Source organism: Parus major, chromosome 19 (assembly GCF_001522545.3).
Source record: "Parus major isolate Abel chromosome 19, Parus_major1.1, whole genome shotgun sequence".
NCBI lineage: Eukaryota > Metazoa > Chordata > Aves > Passeriformes > Paridae > Parus > Parus major.
This window is the reverse complement of record NC_031787.1, coordinates 362,098-380,289: the sequence shown is the minus strand read 5'-3', so window position 1 is coordinate 380,289 and position 18,192 is coordinate 362,098. Positions and strand designations below refer to the sequence as shown.

The following is an 18,192-nucleotide window of genomic DNA, read 5'->3' as shown; positions in this document are numbered from 1 at the left end:
CCCTCAGCCCGCCGCCGCCGCCGCCCGCTCCGTGGCCACGTAAGGGTCCCGGGGGTGAATCCCGCGAACGCGGGCGTGGCCGGCACCAAGGGACTGGCCACGCTCCCCACGAACCACGCCCCCTGCACGGCGGTGAGCGGCTGTGGCCACGCCCCCTCCGCCGGCCCGGGCCCGGCCCCGGCCGCGCTCTGCCGGGACTCCGGGCTGGGCCAGGCTGGCAGGGACACAGAGCGTCACCGGTGCCACCTCCCTGCTCCAGCCCAGAGCACAGGGCACCGCATGGTGTGCAGAGGGCTCGGGAATATCCCCGCTCAGGGAGACTCCAGCCCCTCCCTGGGCAGCCTGGGCAGGGCTGGGCAGTGCCCAGGGCACGAGTTGTGCCTCCTGTGCAGGGGGAATTGCTGGGCTCGGACCCTGCCCGTGGCTCTGGTGCCACTGCTGGGCCCCTGAGCAGAGCCCGGGCTCTGCTGGGAGCCCTCCCTGCACACAGGGACAGCCAGGGCTGAGGCCCCTCTCAGCTGGGGCTCCTCTCCAGGCTGAACAGCCCCAGCTCCCTCAGCCTTTCCTCCACAGGGAGATGCTCCAGGCCCTCCTCATCCTCACATGTACTGGCCCCACTTGAGGAACTCTGTGTCTTCCTTTTCCTGAGGACCCCAGGACTGGCCACAACACTCTAAATGTGTCTCACCAGGGCTGGGCAGAGGGGCAGGGCTCACTTTCCCCTGCACTCTGGCCATAGCTCATGCCCGTGTCCCTGCAGTGCAGTGCCCCTGGCCCACGTGGAGGTGGAGGGCCGCAGGGATCGGCCACCCCTTGTCCTGCTCCATGGGCTCTTTGGCAGCCACAGCAACTTCCAGACGGTGGCCAAGACACTGGTGCGCCGTGGTAGCGGCAAGGTGAGGCAGGGGCGTGGGGGAGGCGCAGCACACGGAGGGGGCCGGGGTCCTGGTGGGCAGTTCCCGTGGTGACACGCTGCCCCTGCCCAGGCAGGTGCTGACGGTGGACGCCCGGAACCACGGCAGCAGCCCCCACAGCCCTGTGATGACGTATGAAGCGATGAGCCTGGATGTGCAGCACCTCCTGAGCCGCCTGGGCATCACCAAGTGCATCCTCGTGGGGCACAGCATGGGGGGCAAGACGGCCATGACACTGGCCTTGCAGCAGGTCAGCAGCCACAAGGGTGGGAGTGCAGTCACAGGAGGTTCCAGGGGGGGCTGTAGGAAGGGGATGGTCCCTTCTGAGACTGTTCACCAGTGCCAGCCTTGTGCCCAGCTCCACAGGGACTAGTCTGTACCAGAGTGGGTGCTGTCCCACCCATAGCTGTGAGCCAGGCTATGGGAGCAGGAGCAAATCTACGTCCACCAGCCCATGCTCTGCCCTGTGACTCCAGCACGGACTGTGAGGGAGCTTGGAGATCTGTGCTGAGCACAAAGACACTGGGAAGGGCACATGGAGGTCTCTGCTGAGACAGGAGGGAGCCAAGAGCCTTCAGAGAATGACTGGGAGTGGAGCCCTGTGCCCACTCCCACTGGGGAGATCTTGGGAGATCCTGGCATCTGATCTGCCCTGCTTGTGTCTCCAGCCAGACCTGGTGGAGCGCCTCATCTCTGTAGACATTGGTCCTGGCTCAACCGCCCCCGTGTCTGAATTCTCTGCCTACATCTCAGCCATGAAGGAGGTGAAGGTCCCGCTGGGGCTGAGCCGCTCGGCAGCACGCCAGCTGGCAGATGACCAGCTGCAGCCTGTGGTCAAGGTAGGAAATCCCGTGGGAGATGGGGGAGGATGGAGGGTGCCAGGACATCCTGTTTTGTTGCTCTTACTGAAGAGCGTGTGGTTCCCTTCCATGGCAGCTCCCACAGCTCAGACAGTTCCTCCTCACCAACCTGGTGGAGGTGGAGGGCCGCTACATGTGGCGGGTGAACCTGGAGGCTATTTCCCGGCATCTGGCAGATATCATGAACTTCCCCATCTTCCACGAGCCGTACCCTGGTCCTGCACTGTTCTTGGGAGGGTCTGACTCGCCCTATATCAGGTGAGACTGGAGAGAAGCAGTTCCAGGTCTGCTGTTTGACCTTTTGTGCTCTTTGCAGCTGCCGAGGGTGGGACGAGCTCCCGGGATGGAGCAAGTCCTGAGCAAGGGCTGACACCGACACCCTGGAGCAAGGGGCAGCCTGGGTTTCCTCCACCTGGGCTTTGCCAGCAGGGAAGGAGTCATACCTGGGATCACCCTCTGCGTGGGGATGGGGAGTGAAGACACCAGGAGGGACCTCTGATCATGGCGTGTTCCCTTTTCTTGCAGCTCCAGAGACTACCCAGAGATCCAACGCCTCTTCCCCAAGGCAGAGATCCAGTACATTAAAGGTGCAGGCCACATAGTCCATCAGGATAAATTTGAAGAATTCATCACTGCTGTCCTCAATTTCCTGCCACAGCTGTAGCACTGGGGACCAGGGTTTCTGTAAAGCCCATGTGGGTCCTGAGGAGCTCTGGGCAGTGACGCAGGGCTCGGGCTCTGAGGATGGGCTCAGCTGGGACTGGCTGCCCTCACTGCAGTCTGATCCTGCCTGCAAGACCTTTTCCCATCCTGGTTCTCCTGCAGTCAGAGCAGAGAGGCACCTGCATCCTGCTGAGATCTCCTGCCACCTCGCAGGGACACGGGGTGGCACTGGCTCAGGACACTGTCCTGCCTGCACGGTGGTGTCAGGCACATGGAAGGGGCAGAGAGCCCTCTTCTTTTCCTGCTGCCAGACCCTCCCAAGGATCTGGCCGTGACTTTGCAGAATGTGCAATAAAGCTGATTTCATGCCAAGGCACAACACAGGTTGGATGTGGCCATGGAGGGCAGGGCACGTGTGGGGGGCACAGGAAGAGGTTCTCAGTTGGCAGCAGGGATGCTGGTGGGAAGTGACCACTGGACTGGGCCCTGATGTGACCAGCTGTGGGAGCAGTGCACAGGAGACACAGGTTTGAGGATCTTTCTTGGCTCCCAGGGGAAATTGCATCCTTGCTATGCCTGGGGCAATGTAAGGATTGGGGAGTGGGGGAATCTGCCTCCTGAGCAAGGAGCACATCTGCCCAGGCTGCCCCAAAGGCAAGTGTTGCTTCGTCCCTGAGCTCCCAACAATTTCTCCCCTCCCACCTGCTCTGCATCCTCCTGAAGCACGCCCACAATAAGCTGGAGACAGAGGAGCAGGGTGTCTGCTGCAAAAATCTCTTTATTGGACAACTGGTAAAGCCAGGGACAGTGCTGAAGTGATTATGGGGGTGACATAAACTGGGAACACACTGTGTGTGCGGACAATAGAGAGACACTAACCATCTCTGCTTTTGCTGCTCCAAAGTCAGGTGTCTTCTGCTCCCTGGGATGAGTTTTCTTAATTTGGGGTTCTTTGCAGGCCCTAAAAGGAAGGGAGGGCAGAAGACTGAGGATGTTTTATTCCAGGTCTGGCTGTAGTTGCCTAGCAGAGTGGGAAACAGGGACTGCTTTGGAGATTTGCTGTTTCTGCAGAGCTGTTCTTGTCCTTTCCCCTTTCCCTTCCTCAGGAGCTGGGCTGCATTTGCCTTGAGTTTTCTGCTGTATCACCCTCAAATTCAAACACTTTTGTTCTCTGTGTATTATTTTTTTTCCTGTGAAGAACATCAGACCAATAAGCTCCAGAGTCACAAGCCACTGAAATGAGTTCCTTGGGTGCCACCAGCCAGCTGGGGGTGGGGCCTGGCCCCAGCTATCAGCTCACAACACCTTTGGACCAAAGCGTGAGCTCTGGAACACAGGGTTGGTGGGGGATTTCTCCCTGCTGCTTCCTGCTGGCCAGGTACCAGGTTTGGGGCACAGCTATATAGTGTGAGGCGAAGAGTCTCACCATGGCAGGGGATGAAGCAGAGCTTCCAGAACATTGTAGTTCGTTCTGGTGATGGTATCTGCTGAGGGAGCATAGGGGAGCATTGTAGGACCTGGGGTGAGAGACAGCAGGGAGAAATGAAAGCAGCTCTGTTTCCTGCATGGAAAGGGTACAGGGAATCAGGAGATATCCCAGGGGAACATCCAGGCAGGTGTACAAGACATGAGCAAGACATGGTGCCAACTCACGGGGCTCGTATGCCCATCAAGTGTCAGGGTGCTGATGCCTCCAGAGATCCCCTTGGGATCCCTGTTCAGCCCACAGGGGACAGCCACCCCCCAGAGCTCTGTCACCACAGGCTGCCAAGGGGGTCTCAGGGTGGTGATACCCAAATGTCCCTTGCCTTTGAGCCTCGGACACTCCCTAGGGCTGGACCCTAGCATCCCACTGGAGGCTCTGGCCAGGAGCAGACCATGGCCCTTCATCTCTCACCTGAGTCAACTCAGATCCACCTGCTCCACCATCCTGAGGTGGTGAAGATCTGTCAGTGAAGATCTGGCTGACCTTGGTGCCCTTTCTGGAGCACAATGTTTGAGGAGGCAAGCCTTACCCACGTAATTCTGCACCTCTTCCACTTCACCAGGGCTCAGAACCCCTTGGGTCAGCAGGTTGTCCAGCACCCCAGAGATCAATGGGTTGCTCACATGCTTCACAAACTCTTACTGCACATTCTGGAGCAGCTTCTCTTCAGGATGGCACCATGTACCCCATGCCATAGCTCCAGCTGCCCCACCATTCCCTGCAGGTGCTGTCTCTTCCCCATCACCTCTCTACCTGCTCCCCCTGTCCTATTGCCAACTCAGGGTGCTACTCCCTCCCTCATTCTCCAGCCCAGAGGCTTCTCCTGCCATCACCCACCTTCCCCTTTTCCCCGCACGTTTTTCCCAGGGAAATGGCCCGAAGCAATGCATTTGCAAAGATTCAGCATCCGCGGGACAAGGATGAAGCTCCCTCCTGCGCTTCTCAGAGCCAGGCCCGGGACAGCTCTGGCACCAGGTAGGGATGGTTGTCCTTCCTCTGTCGAGGACAAACATCTCTTGGGCCGCACCCTCAAACCCTCCAGACCTGTCTGGGGCTGGGCTGGGCTCATTCTTTGCGGGGGCTGCAGAGAGACACCACCACACCACCTCGGGCAGCAGCACCTCGTGCTGGCAGCTGGGAGCACTGAACAGCTGCCCAGGGAGGGCGTGGAGTCTCCCTCTCTGGAGACATTCCAAATCCACCCGGGCACGTTCCTGTCACCTGCTCTGGGTGATCCTGCCTTGGCAGAGGGGTTGGACTGCGTGATCTCCACAGGTTCAGCTGTTCTGCGATGCAGCCCGCAGGATCCTGGAATGTAAAACCTTGGCTGTGAGAAAGCCTGAGATTGCCTCCTAACTCCGCCATCGGGACTGTTCCGCAGGGCAGGCTGAAAATGTGAAGGGTACAAGTAACGCAGGGACGAGGCGAGGGGCAGAGGCCATCCAGCCCCGGGGGAGGCACACCCAGGCAGAGAGAAGCAGCAGCTGCCCGAGGCTGAGCGGGGCGATAGAACGGGGAGGCCTCACGATCTCTTGATCATTCAGGTGGCTTACGTAGACCGCGGGGCCCGGCCCGGAGGCAGCGGCGCCGCGCCATGCAGCCCTGGCCGAGGCGCCGGAGGCGGCCCCGCCCCACGGATGCCCAGGGGTTGTTCCCCTCGGACCGAGATCCATCGGGCCCCGGGACCCCTCGGGCCGGCCCCGGCCCCGGCCGCGCTGAGGGGGTCCCTGTCACCGGGCGGTCACGTGACAGGGCACCCCAGCCAGGAACCGCTCCCACCGCCCGCCCGCCTTTTCTGAGGGGCAGCGCTGTACGGCCGCCGATTGGCTGCGGCGGGACGCGCTGTGATTTCTCATTGGGCGTCGGGCGTCAGGCACCGCCCACTCCCGTGTCACGGGATAGGCCTGGCGGGAGGGCGGGTGGGCGTGGCCTGGCGGGAGGGGTGGGTGGGCGTGGCCTGGTGGCTGGTGGCGCTGGGCGGGGACGCGTTCTCTCCGATGATTGGTCGGTGACGCCGGCGGTGCCGGGCGCTGATTGGCCGTGACGCGTGGGCCGGCGGGAGGGGCCGGGCGGGAGCTGCACGCGGCATAGGCGGGAGCGGCGCGCCGGAGCCGGGCGGGATCCGCCGGGACAGGTGAGGCCGGGGCTGCCCGGGACCCTCCATCCCCGCTCCCCTCCCGCCGCTCCGGCACCTAGCGCCGCTCCTCGGGCCGCCGCCCGCCGCGGCCGCGCTCCTTCTCCCCGCTGAGCGCGGCCTCCCCGGGGCCTGTCCGTGAGGGGCGGCACCGCCCGGTGGCAGCAGCGCTGAGGCGGCGGCGGCGGCTCTGCGGGCCGGGCCCGGGCCGGGCTGCACCGGCGGTTCCGCGGTGTCGCCGGCGGATGGAGATGGGGTCGCAGTCAGACCGAAGAACGGGACGCGAGGCTCCCGCTGGGGCCGGCCCTGCTCGCTCCGGCCCTGCCGCGGGCCCTGAGCCTTTCCCCGGGCCGAGGCTGCAGGCACGGCTCACCTCCCTCTCCTGTCCACCCTCACTGGGGCCGTACAGATCCCAGTGCCATGGAAGTGCCTGGTGGGTGGGAGATTCTTGTTCCACGGGCATCCGGAGTAGCGGCGCGGAGCTGGTTCTTTTTTGCATGCGGTAGGGTTTGCCCAGTGCCCCCCTGGAGGCCACACACGGCTGTGTTTGGAGCAGGTGCCTCCCCTCCGTGTTCGGTAGGAGTTGTTTCTGTGCTGCTTTGGAACTGCGAGTGGCTGAAGTTTTTCGTGGGGAGATGGTGATGCAGGTTTGACATTTATTTAGAACCCGCTCAGCTAACTGTGTTGTAAACACTGGCTTCTCTAAAGCAGCTGATGTGATGCCTTTGGGGTTTCCTGCTGAATTAACTGGGGTGGGATGAGCTCAAAATAATCCGTGTTAAATTGGAGGTTCCTAGAATGTCATTGGGCACGTTATGTTAACTCTCTCGTAAGGATCCTGATGGTGATTTTGGCAATGGCTTGAAGGAAGCTGACAGCTAAAAGCTGAGGAGCTGCATGAGCAACTCAGAGTTCTAAGTAGAAAATGGGAAATGAGAATCCCACTCTGTGGCCTGGCTAGTCTGGCATTGGACTTTGGGGAGACCACACATGTTTTACCAGAGAAAGCAAACTTCAGGAAGAGTGCAAAATAAGAACAGAGAAACAAGGGAGGGAGAAGTGGGATCTGTCCTGGGAAGCAGGAATTTTTGTCTGGGTTCATGAATATATTGAACACAGGGAGCTGGGCTGGAGGTGGTCTGAGGAAGAGGAGAGAGAGTGTTAACTCAGCTCTCACATTGTTGCAAAAGCTGCTGTGGCCAGGTTTGGTGCTTGTGTGTGGTTCAAAGCTGGTGGAAAGCTGAGTAGAGTTTGGAGATGTATGAGGTGGTATTAAAGGTGAAAAAAGCTGACATGTGGTGCAGAGAGAACTCCATCTGCTTCCTCCAGCAAGAATTTGAGAGAAGATCTGGCCAGTCTGCATCTGCTTGTGGGGAACAGAGGCTGGACACTGGGAATTCAGAGGCTGGTCAGGGTATGTGCACATGGAATCCAAAATGTATATCTTTAGGTGATAGAGATTCATGCATAAGAAAAAAATTCCCTAAGTCAGTGATGACTTTGTATTGGCTGCCAACTTTTACACGGAAGCTTCATATTTTTCTTTTTTTTTTTTAATAAAAGCAGCTGGGCTCACAGCCCCAGGAGTTCAGGGTCTGCTCTGCTTGGGGGTCTGTGAGCTGGCCGTGGTGTCTTTCAGGGACTTTGCTGGAAGATGGACATGTAAGTAAACTGGGAAATAGATGTAAAAGTTTCACTTATAAATTTCTAGGAACATCTGGGTTCCCCTTTTCTTTGCTGCATTCTCAGAAATCTGTTTATCTGACTGTGACAGTTATTTAGTTTTTCTGAGAGAGCCTTGACTGGGACATTTCCTCAGAGGTGTCACTGCTGTGGGTTTTGTGGTGGGGTCCTTCCAGCCCATCTGTCTCAACAACAGTGTAACTTACATATCAGATTTGGTTGAAACAAGCTAAAAGGAAAAAAACCCCAAATCTAAAACTCAGATCAAGAGAAGCTTTAGGGGCAGATCTTGCTACAGAGACTTTGGAAAATGCTGCTGTGCCATCTTTTATTGTGATCTCAATCTGCCAAATACGCACTGGCCTTGTTTTGCTTAGTGAGGCTTCTCAGAGTGTCTCTTGTGCCAGTGCTGGGGGAGCGCAGGGATGATGTGAGCAGCCTTTCCTTGGCCTGGTGCCTGTGTCTTGCTGAGCTTTGCTCACCTGGAGGCAGGTGCCAGGCCTCGATGACTCTAGTCCACCCTGTTTGTGAGGATTGCTCTGGGAATTGGGCCTTCTCCTCCAAGAGATGTGGTTTTAGTCTGAGCTGTTTGAGACAGAGCAATTTCCTTTCTTCTTTGCTGTCTCCAGTTTGTTTCAGAGGCTGCTGTCAGTGGGGGGAGAGGGTTGTTCTCAGTAATACAGTAGGTATACCTATTGTAATAATACAATATAGTAATACAGAGGTAATACCTCTCAGTAGGTGAGGAAAAAGAAGGGTAGAGAGAACTGAGATTGTTTTGGGGTGTGTGTGGTTGCACTGAGTAGTATGTGCAGTGGTGTTGGAAATGACTGAGCATTGTTTCACAGGGAAATCCAGCAGTGTCATCTAACCCAGGTTATTTTTATCAGAAAGAAAGAAGGAGAAAAATCAGTGTCGCATACTTGCACATCACACTCAACTTCCCAGGACAGGCATGCTCCCCCAAGGAATTAATAATTATCAAGGAGTTATGAAAGCTCAAGCCTTCTCCCTTCTGAGGCTGCTCCAGCCAGGCAGTTTCCCATGTGTTTTTGGATTTCAGGTGGGCTCTTACTGTGAGACTTGTTGCTCTTTGCAGAACTAGATCAGGGCCCTTTTTAGATAATGATGAATGGAGATGAGAGCTATTTAAAAAATTACTTTGCTCTTAGCAAATTAGCATAACAGGTTAATCCCTGTTCATAATTGCTTTCCTGTTCTTCAGGAAGATGCTGGGGCTGTGATGGAGTAGGGAGGAGTTTTGTCTGATCACTTGGAGCCTGCTGCTGGCCGATGTAATCGCTTCCCTTCTGTTCCTCCCTGACGCTTCTGCAGTTCCCTGCACTCCCAACAGCCCCAAAGGATAGGATTTCCCTCCAGAGGGATCAGATGATTAGCTTATAAATAGCAAATGCCTGTTCAGGCCTACTTTCCAGGGTGATTTGGTCCCTCTCCTGTTCAAAGCAATGAGTACAACTGCATCCACGCCTTGCGGCCCAGAGCTGAATCCAAGGAAAGAGGGATGCTTTCCCTTGAGATGATCAATTTCTGCCCAGAAGGAACCTGCCTTGGTGCCAGGTGCTTTGGCTTTGCAGCCAGAGCCTCAGAGGGAGGATTGACTGGGAGGCTCCAGCAGCAGCAGTGCACTGTGCTGCTGGATGTGCCGGCACAGCATTCAGCTGGGAATGTGAGCTGAAATGAAACTGAAACATGTTCAATGGCTGAATCGTGTTTGAAATGAGCCTGTGTTCCTGCCAGGAAGCCTGTGCTGGTAGTGGGGCACCCTTGTCTCAAAGCCTGAGCTCTTGGAGTCCTCTCTGAGTTGCACACATTCCCTCTCACCTATTTCCTTCCAACTTTCCTTCCTTTCTCTCTAGTTTAATCAGTCCTGGGCTGCTGAGAGATTCTGACACACGTGCTGAGGTTTGATGGGCAGCCTCTGGTTGCCCTGACATACCTGGGTTTGTCTCAGAACTGGAGCATCCCCAGCAGGGTGGGAATTGAACTGTGGGGATAGTTTCATGGGGTGTGCTTTGCAATGTCAGTGTGTGGTGGGTTTGGGAGCAGCCTCGGCCTTTCCAGACAGAGGTAACTTTAGAAGGACAGAGCATCAGCAGAACTAAACTGACGGTTCCCACTCTTAACAATGGTAATGCCTTTGTTGTTAATTATTACTTTGTGTTGCTGTTTCTCAGTTGAGAGATGCCCTCAAATTTCTTCTTCAAGAGGGAAAAGCCTGCCCAGTGCCTATCCCAAGAGAGGAGAGTTATGTGTCAGTATATTCTATTTCAACATGTATCAAGTTTCTGGCCTCAGAGGTTTCCTTTTATGTTATGAGCATTTGGAGGCGCTTTATTCCCTTTAGTCTCTGATGGAGAGCATTCCTGATCTGCCTTCCCTCGTGGATCCTATTGCTTCACTTCTAGGTGGAGTGTTTGCTCAGCAGTGTGTGTGATACAGCTGATGTCAGGCACTGCACACCCTGGAAGGTCAGCTGGCTCGGCCACGCACGACAGAGTTCTGCTTTTGCCAGCATTTATTTTCCTGAGGGACAGAAGCACTGCACTGTCTCTTGCAAGGGTGCAGGCCTGATCCCACCAGAGGCAGAGACAGGAACAGCGCTCACAGGAAGGATGGCAATTAGGACTGAGGTTTTCCTAAGCCTTGGGAATGGGGTTTGCTAGAAATAAGATAGGTGGGAATGTTCTGATAGCAAAGTACAGGAGATGTATTGGGTACCTCTGTCTGAGCTGGAGCAAGAGCCAAGTCTGGTGAGCACTGTCAGCTCCTCCCTGCTTCGGAGGAGCCTGTGCTGGCACTAGGGACAGAGGTAGACACGGCTCACAACTTATCTGCTTGGGGGCAAAGTCTTGCAGCTGAACTTAAGCCCAGAATTGCAGCAGGGTATTCTCTAGAGCTCAGCTTTCTGCCATTTCATGCTGTCAGAACAGCACTGGCTGGGAAGTGGAGTCGTTGTTTCTTTTCCAACCTGACCAGTTCTTCGCTGCAAAATGAAATTGTGGAATTGTTCTCAGAACGTGCTTGGACATGGCACTGCCTGTGAGTGACAGCTTTATGGTAAGGACCCTCAAAGCATTTCTACTCTACAGTCAGTTCAATTGCTTAGGCTCTGCCAGCCTTTCCCTGATGGTCCCTGCTGAAGCTGAGGGCTGCTCCAAGTGAGCAAGGGCTGCAGTTTGCATTGTTCCTTCTGGAAGCTTCAGAGGTTTTGTTGGTTTGTTTTGTTCTAGAAACTTGTTGAAGTAGACAGCTTCCCCGAGTGGATGAGTGCCTTGTGGCAAACCAGCATGAATCTATTCAGTTGTCTCTGTTGTTTCAACTGTGCTGCCTGGATTCACAATAATTTTTTTTAAGTCTTTCAAAGGACTTGGCAGAAGTCTCCTCATTGCAGGAGCATGACTGGCACGTAGCACTCAGGGCCACCAGTGTGACAGAGCCAGGTGGGATCTGTTTCACTGTTTTAATGGGAAGGAGAACAGCCATTGTCCTGTTCAGGATCTCATTTATGAGGCCTACACCCAGTCTGGAGAACATCTCCTGAGGGTATCCTGGGGGAGCATGGCTGGCTGCTGGCCTGGAGCCTGGCTCATGCCCGTGCTTCCTGCAGCTCGGCTTGGCTGCCAGCACCGCTTGGCAGCTTCATCACGCTGCGGGTGCCTCATGACCCAGGGTGCTCAGGAGGAGCTTTAGGAGGATGTGAGGAGCCCTGAAGTTGTTGCTTCTCACCCCAGTCAACTTCATCTGGGCTTATACTCACTTCTGCTTTCTAGCCAGACAGTACCCCCTTCCTGCCCCCTCCAGGTCAGGGCTGCAGCTGCCCCCATGCCAGAGGCACTTCTGCCTTCCTTCCCAAATGGCAGACTGAACTTCCCAAAGGCTAAAATGTTCTGTCCTTGCTGAAAACACTGGGACAAGCCCATGGCAACTGGGCACAGGCCAAAAAGCCTGTGCTACCCTGGAGTTCAGGCTTGGGGCAGTGGAAGGGAGTCTTTTCAGGCACAAGGCCCAGGGAAGCTGAAGTTGGATGCAGGATGGAGCAGCCTGTATGTTCCAGGGCAGAGTCTGTGTTTGGATGGGGAAGAACAGCTGTGAGGTATTTGGGGGTTTGGTGGGAAGGAGCACAGCAAAGTGGGAGTTGGTGAGCTCCTCTGGAAACACCAGAGATGTTTTTCAAGCTGCTTTACGTACCACTGAGGATGTACATTCCCAGTGACCTGGGGTGTTAAACTTTCCTCTGGCTGTGCAGAAGTGCAGTTCATGGTTTGTGTCGTCTTGTCAACTTTCCTGTGCCCTTAGGTAGGTCTGGACCCTTGTCAGCCGTACATTCCCCCTCCAGTGCTGCTTCAGGGTTTCCTACAGCCTGAGACTTTTATGTCCTCTGTATGTGGGATTTATTTCCTGTCATGCTAAAGTTCAGTGCCACTTTATTTTTTAAAAGCTGTGGCCCTTGTGACCTGGGGAACTGCTGCTGACTTCTGGTGTGATGAGTGTCTGTCTGTATGCTTCAGGCCAGCCATTTCCCTCCAATCCTAATGGACAGCAGGATGGCTGGGAACCCTGCAGAGGGATTAACTCTGGCTCCTCTTTCTGGGGTATCAGCTTTTCCTTCTGCGTGTTTGGATCCTTTGTGCTGGTAAACAATGTGCCTGGTTCTTCTCTTTGAACGTCTGTCTCACCTGCACTGGGCTCTTTATCACCTGCCTGCTGTGGAGGGGAGATCTGCTGCTCCTGTAAAGTGCCAGTGCTTAATATTTCACTGTCAGGAAGTCCTGACTTGTGCTTTTCATATTCACCCCTTCACAAGAGGTAACTCCTCTAGGAAAAGAAAGTTTCCTGTGTCTACACACCTTCTCTGACAACCAGATGATATCTTGAGGCCATGGATGTGTGTGCAAATCCAGCCAGGGAAAGTGGATACAGTGAGAGGGAATCTGGGCTATGAGAATTCTCATCTTGCTCACAGCAAGGAAACATCTCCTCTAGACCTGGTTCCCAGGAAGTTCCAGGGGCTCTGCCTGCTGCCCCTTTCCCTTCTGCAGAAAGAGGGAATGACACCATGTCCAGGGAGAAGGACAGGAGCTGAGGTCAGGCTCTTCCTGAAGGAGCTGTAGCCTAGCTAAGCTGTTTGGTAAGCAGCTGATGGGGAATTTTGGTACAGATGCCAGCTCTGACACTGCCAGCCTTGCTTGACAAGCTCACAGGGTCCAGTGCCTTTATAAAGTAATTCTGTTACTACATTGAGGGAGTTTTATCATAGCCAGGATAACCATATCCTTCCTGTTCCCACTCCAGCTCCCACACTGCTGCTCTGCTCAGGGCCTTGCTGCCTCTTAAGTCAGGCAAAACTCAGGTGAAATTGCACTGGCCTCTGAATGTTTGCTTTCACTGTGCCCTGAGCTTTCATGTTTGGATATAGCTGCCTAGGGGAAGAGAAAGTCCCTTGATTTCCAAGGAGAACTGCTTGTTTGTGCTGTGAAGTCCCTATTTTCTGGGGAGTGTTGAACCTGTGGTACATCCTAAAGGGCACTTAATGGCAAGAATGGAGGGTCTTTTCTTTAGAACTGCTGTTGTGAGGGAAAGGGTCATGGTAGGAGGCTCCCAGGCACTGGAGGTGGGTGCAGAAATCCCCAGAGGGGACCCAAGAGGAGTGCCAGATGTTCCCTGCAGCTTTGCTGAATTGCAGCATTCCTCAGGGCCATGTCAACAGCTCCTGCCCCATGGGGGAATAGGTCCCTTCAGCAAAGCTGTTGCTGCAGCAGCTTTGCTTTGTGACAGCTCCACTTCTCCTCCTCCTCCTCCTGGCGCTTGGGATCCTTGGAGTGGGTGTTCACCATGCCTGGTGAGAACACCAGGGGTGTTTGGGGGCAGCATCTTTCAGAGCAGTGACCTGGGCACACTTCATCTTTGCCATAAACATTCCACAGGGATGCTGGCTGTTCCTGTGTGATGTGGTGATACTGGGGATTATTGCCCTGGAAGAGCAGATCCTTTGTTTGTGTCCCACAGCTGGTTGGGAGCACAAAGAACTGTGTTGGAGAGGAGCTTTGCTGCTTGCTGAAGGTGAGGGATGAGTCTTGGTGCAGGAAGGGGTAATTAGTGGAGCTGCCTCAGGCTGAGATTTGATGGATGTAGGGAGGAGCAGGGGCTGCAGGGAATCCTCTGCAGGATTTTGAGACAATGCATAATTAGAAGAACTGAATGAATGGGCCTGCTTTGCCCTGAAGAATCGGTCATGTCCTTTCTGGTGCCTGTGGCTGATAAACAGCAGTGAGTGTTCCTCGGGGAGCTGCCAGGATCCAAGGCAGTGTGCTCGTTATAGGGCAGCCTGGAGACACACTGCCCGAGGGAATGCCACATCACCGGCAGTACAGGCTGCAGGCACATCCATGGGCAGTGGCTACCAGGGCAGGGATGTGCCAGCAAGCCACTCACATCCCTCCCTGCTGTCCTTTGCACTTCCTTGGGCTGCCGTGAGGTTATGTCTTCCTGACCCTGTTCTTTGCTCTTTCTCCTTTCTGGAACTGGAAAGTTAATCTATTGGGACTCTCCACGGAGTGCCACCATTCCCAGTATGCCAGTGAGCAGATGGATCCCTCTCTGCTGTCTCATGTCTGCATTTCCAAATGAAAGTGGGTAGCTAAGCACCTTTGGATACTGGATAAGATGATCCTAGACAGAGCCTGTTGTTTGTTCAGCAAGGAGAGCAAATTAAGATTATTTTTTAACCTGAATGCAGAGGTTCTGTACAGATTTGGCTCATTAGGATACTCTGTAGAGAGCTTTTGTTGCCATTGCTAAATGAGACAAAAGAGGAAGTAAAAGTGGGTCTGTCCTGTGAAGTGGATTCATAGTTTCATTTTATAATAAACCACAGACTTGTGGACAAATGAATCCCCCACCTCCCTTTCTCTTTGTTCTACTGCATCGTTCCTTCCTCAATAGGTGTTTTTACGAGAGGAATTCCCAGAAGTTTTAGAGGAACTGTTCTTCCTGTGAGCTTGTCTTTTATTGAAATGCAAGAGGAAGTTCCTTAGACTTCTGTGAAAAGGTTCAATAGGTCTTGTGGCAGAGGAAGTCACATTTTCAGCATGTTTTACTAATGACGAAGTACTCAAAACTGAAGTCAGAATGAGCAGCCAGTTCCTCTATTGGAATTCCCTGGGGAGTTGGTATCCCACTGCCCTTGTGCTGCTGCTTCTGCTTTCTCCCAGCTCCAAAAATCCCACAGCAAAGGGTTGCTACTGGAGCGATAGAAGCTGGGAAGTGGGATGTTTCACTGAGTGCTGTGACTGCAGCTTTCCATTCTGCCTGTTCTCTGGAGCTGTGGGGCTGGAGCCCAGGATGCTGGCCTGTGTGGCAGTGTGGGCTGGAGTGAAAACACAGTGCTGGGGAAAACTTGGATTCAGCTGGAATTGCTGATAGAGCTGCCACTGGTTTTGGTGGCTGTGGGATTCCATCAGTGCGTGTGAGGAAGGGACCTGCCTCGTGTTTGGGGAAAGATGATAAAAAACCCAGTGCTTCCTGAGATTTGTCTTCATGTTAGATAAAGTCTGATGCATTGCAGTCTTGTCCTAAACCTTGTAGAGGTAGGAATTTGATCGTTAATGAGTTTTATTATAGTCAGTTATTAAGGGAAAGAAATCCCAGGCTCTGTTCCCTGTGTGAATTGCAGCAGATGAGAATAAATCATCTGGCTCCTCTCGGTACCAAACTCAGCGTGTGGCCACCTTCATCCCTCATCCTGCTGGAAGGGACAGTGTGTGTGAATTTGAGCAGCTCTTGCTGCTAGATAAGCTGGGGACTTGCTATAAATATCAAATTGCCTTCTCTTCCCTCGTATCGATTGGCTGGGGATTTCCTTTTCAACGAGTGCCTTTGGAGTGGCCGGCATGGCCAGCACTGTTTTTAGAAACAGTTAAGCTCGTACTTAGAGAGAGCCCGAGATGGGAGCACTTAAGCTCAGCTGAACTTGCTGACCTGCCCACATTCCTTGAGGTGAGGTTATTAATGAAAGCAGGTCAGTGTGCAAGGCAGTACCTTAATGGGATTTTCCATTGCTGAAGTGCAAACCAGTTTTGAAGGCTCCAGATACCTGGAAATGAAAGACCAAAGGCTTTGGTTTAATCTTCTTAAACTTTGGGGGCTTGGGGTGGGGAAGGGGAGTTGTTAAACACCAGGTGAGGTATTGCTTGGTTTTGGGAGGGATACCACCTCCAGAAAAGCCTCATGAAGACCGTTTTCAGGTTCATTTTGTTCATTCGTGGTTGTGAAGAACAGCTGTGGCAACACAAAGTCCTGAAAAGGTTCCTTGGGAAGGAGGATGTCCATCCAGGCTGTTGACATAACAAACCATCAGTGCCTATAGACCCAGGGTTTCCATGGGATCCAACAGCTCTGACCATGCTCAGGTTGGACATGCAATTGAAAGTGAGCTCTTAACTTACAAATAACAATTCTCAAGGGTTTTCATCTCCTCTTGTGGTCTTCTGTAGCTTGATGGTAAAATCCCTGAGCAGATGTTCATTGCTCTGTTTTAGAGGTTCTTGGGGTGAAAGGGGGAGCTGGGAACTTAATGTGATGATGGCACAATTCTTGCAGGTTTTGGGGAGGACCCGGCTTTCCCCAGGAGCAGGGAGGAGCATTCAGCAGAGCTGTGTGTTCCCAGCCACGTTTCAAGGGTCAGTGCTGCAGGGTCTGGCACAGGATCCTCCTCGTCACTTGTGAGGAGGCTGCTGGGGAAACTGGGCTTGGTCTGGGTGAGTCAACAGAATAAATCCTGATGCTTCCTTGTCCTCTCAGACCTGCTGGTGGTTTCGGTCATAGCTTTTTCACATGTGTGTCTGTGTGGGTTACTAAAAGATGCTTCATTTTGTTCCCATGGAGGAAAACTATGGTTGGAGAACACAGGCCCTCCTAGATGTTCTGCCTGTGGTGAATGGTGGCTCTTGAGCTCTGGCCTGGGGTCTGCCTCCAGCCAGAAGCACATGGTTCCAGAGCTGAGGAGCCTCAGCTGGAGCTGGAAGCATGGTTACTGCAGGGCTGTAAATCCCAGTACTGTTAAGGACATGTGATCACCTGGAATAAAAGCAGTATTTTCTGCTTTCAGACACTGTTTCTATTGACTGTCCCAGGGGGGATTCCAGATCCTTGCAGGTAGGCACCACTTTTGATGTCAAAGGTGTCCTGGCTGCCCTTTACCAAGGGCTGTAGTTCCCCCATCCATCCTGCAGGAACATGTCTTAGAAACCTTAGGACTCCTAAAGTAATACCACATGATTATGTTTATGCACCTGTATAAAAAAATAATAGTTACATTTGTAATAACAACCGAGCTGAAGTTGTGTTGCTGCTGTTTGGTGGAAATTATTTTAAAATACCCACAGGTTGAATGCCAGGATATTAAACATGGGTGCTTGAGAAAAGCCTGAGATTGGATGGGAAAAGCTGTGGTGGGGTAGGGAGGGGAAGTGGCACACTTCAGGACTTTATCTTTGGATTTCAGAGCCTTCTGGTGTGTTTGGGTCACATATCTCAGGTTTTTTCTGCAGTCACAAAGATTGCCTTTCAGAAAAAACTGTGGCTGTCGGACTCCCCACGTTGATGGGAATTAAAGGTGAATTCTCCTGGTGCACAATGAGAACTGAGTGCACAGAGACCAGTTTGGACAGCACTTCTCTGGCCTGGAGACTTGGGATGTGACATCAGTAGTGCAGGCACCGTTTCCTTGAAGCTGTTACTGCTTCCTTCCTGAGATTGAGTTGGAGTCAGTGCACGGTGTGGAGGGAGGGAGCCCTGCACATCTCTCCCTCTGGAGCTGCAGGATGCCAGGAGCAGGCAGGAGCCTGGACTGCAGCTGGGATGGGTCCATCTGTACTGCTTTGGGTAGGGACCAGGCAATTGTTTGTACTTGAATAAAGGCTTAATTGTGACTTGAAATGCCCCAACTGCTTTTTTAAAGAAAAGCAAACAAAGCTGGAGAACAACAGGCTGGAGTTACAGGGAACTTTGGAAACGTTTGCCGTGCTTCCTGTCTCTGTCAGTCCGATGGATACAGGGTTCAGCTTGGAGCCTTGGCTTTGAATTCCTTCTCTGCCAGCTTGGGATGAAAGGCCTGTAGGGTGGGCATGGCACGGGGGCTGTGCCCTCCTGAAAGTGACTGGGGTCTGTCCCTCTCTGCGGCTGCCTCGAGCTGGCTGGGATGGGGAATCAATCAGTCCAGTGATGGCAGCCTCCTGCAGGCCTTGCTCCCCATCCCTGCTCCTGTCCCTGCTCCTGTCCCTGCTCCTGTCCCTGCTCCTGTCCCTGCTCCCCTGTCCCTGCTCCCCATCCCTGCCCCTGTCCCTGCTCCCCTGTCCCTGCTCCCCTGTCCCTGCTCCCCTGTCCCTGCTCCCCTGTCCCTGCTCCCCTGTCCCTGCTCCTGTCCCTGCTCCT

The 18,192-nt window shown here is 54.0% G+C and overlaps 2 protein-coding genes across 8 annotated transcripts in view; both read left to right on the top strand.

The window, feature by feature from the left end:
- The first annotated feature begins 6 nt into the window (after positions 1–6).
- On the top strand, positions 7–2,820 carry ABHD11 (abhydrolase domain containing 11). 2 transcript variants are annotated; one of them, XM_019008554.2, is made up of 6 exons: positions 7–39; positions 761–896; positions 987–1,164; positions 1,583–1,753; positions 1,851–2,032; positions 2,300–2,820. In XM_019008554.2, the coding sequence occupies exons 2-6, from the start codon at positions 826–828 to the stop codon at positions 2,436–2,438; spliced, it is 741 nt and encodes a 246-aa protein (XP_018864099.1). In that variant the 5' UTR covers positions 7–39; positions 761–825; the 3' UTR covers positions 2,439–2,820. The 2 variants fall into 2 exon arrangements, with proteins under 2 accessions (XP_018864099.1, XP_018864098.1); XM_019008553.2 differs by lacking the exon at positions 7–39 and having other exon boundaries at positions 219–896; positions 991–1,164.
- Positions 2,821–5,984: 3,164 nt separating this feature from the next.
- Positions 5,985–18,192, top strand: part of MTMR4 (myotubularin related protein 4) — a 49,817-nt gene continuing 37,609 nt past the window's right edge. Inside the window, exons 1-3 of one of the 6 annotated variants that reach the window (XM_033518882.1) lie at positions 6,430–7,471; positions 7,621–7,719; positions 16,360–16,517. The gene's annotated coding sequence lies outside the window, so the exon portion shown is untranslated. Of the gene's footprint in view, positions 6,058–6,429; positions 7,472–7,620; positions 7,720–10,683; positions 10,819–16,359; positions 16,518–18,192 lie in introns of those variants that run through there. The other 5 variants (XM_015646789.3, XM_015646790.3, XM_015646788.3 and 2 more) reach the window with 5 other exon arrangements.

Coding starts and splice junctions, on each gene's coding strand:
- ABHD11 (XM_019008553.2), top strand. CDS start 678: ATGTGTCTCACCAGGGCTGGGCAGAGGGGCAGGGCTCACTTTCCCCTG. Junction 897..990: donor TGCGCCGTGGTAGCGGCAAG/GTGAGGCAGGGG, acceptor CTGCCCAGGCAG/GTGCTGACGGTGGACGCCCG. Junction 1,165..1,582: donor TGACACTGGCCTTGCAGCAG/GTCAGCAGCCAC, acceptor TTGTGTCTCCAG/CCAGACCTGGTGGAGCGCCT.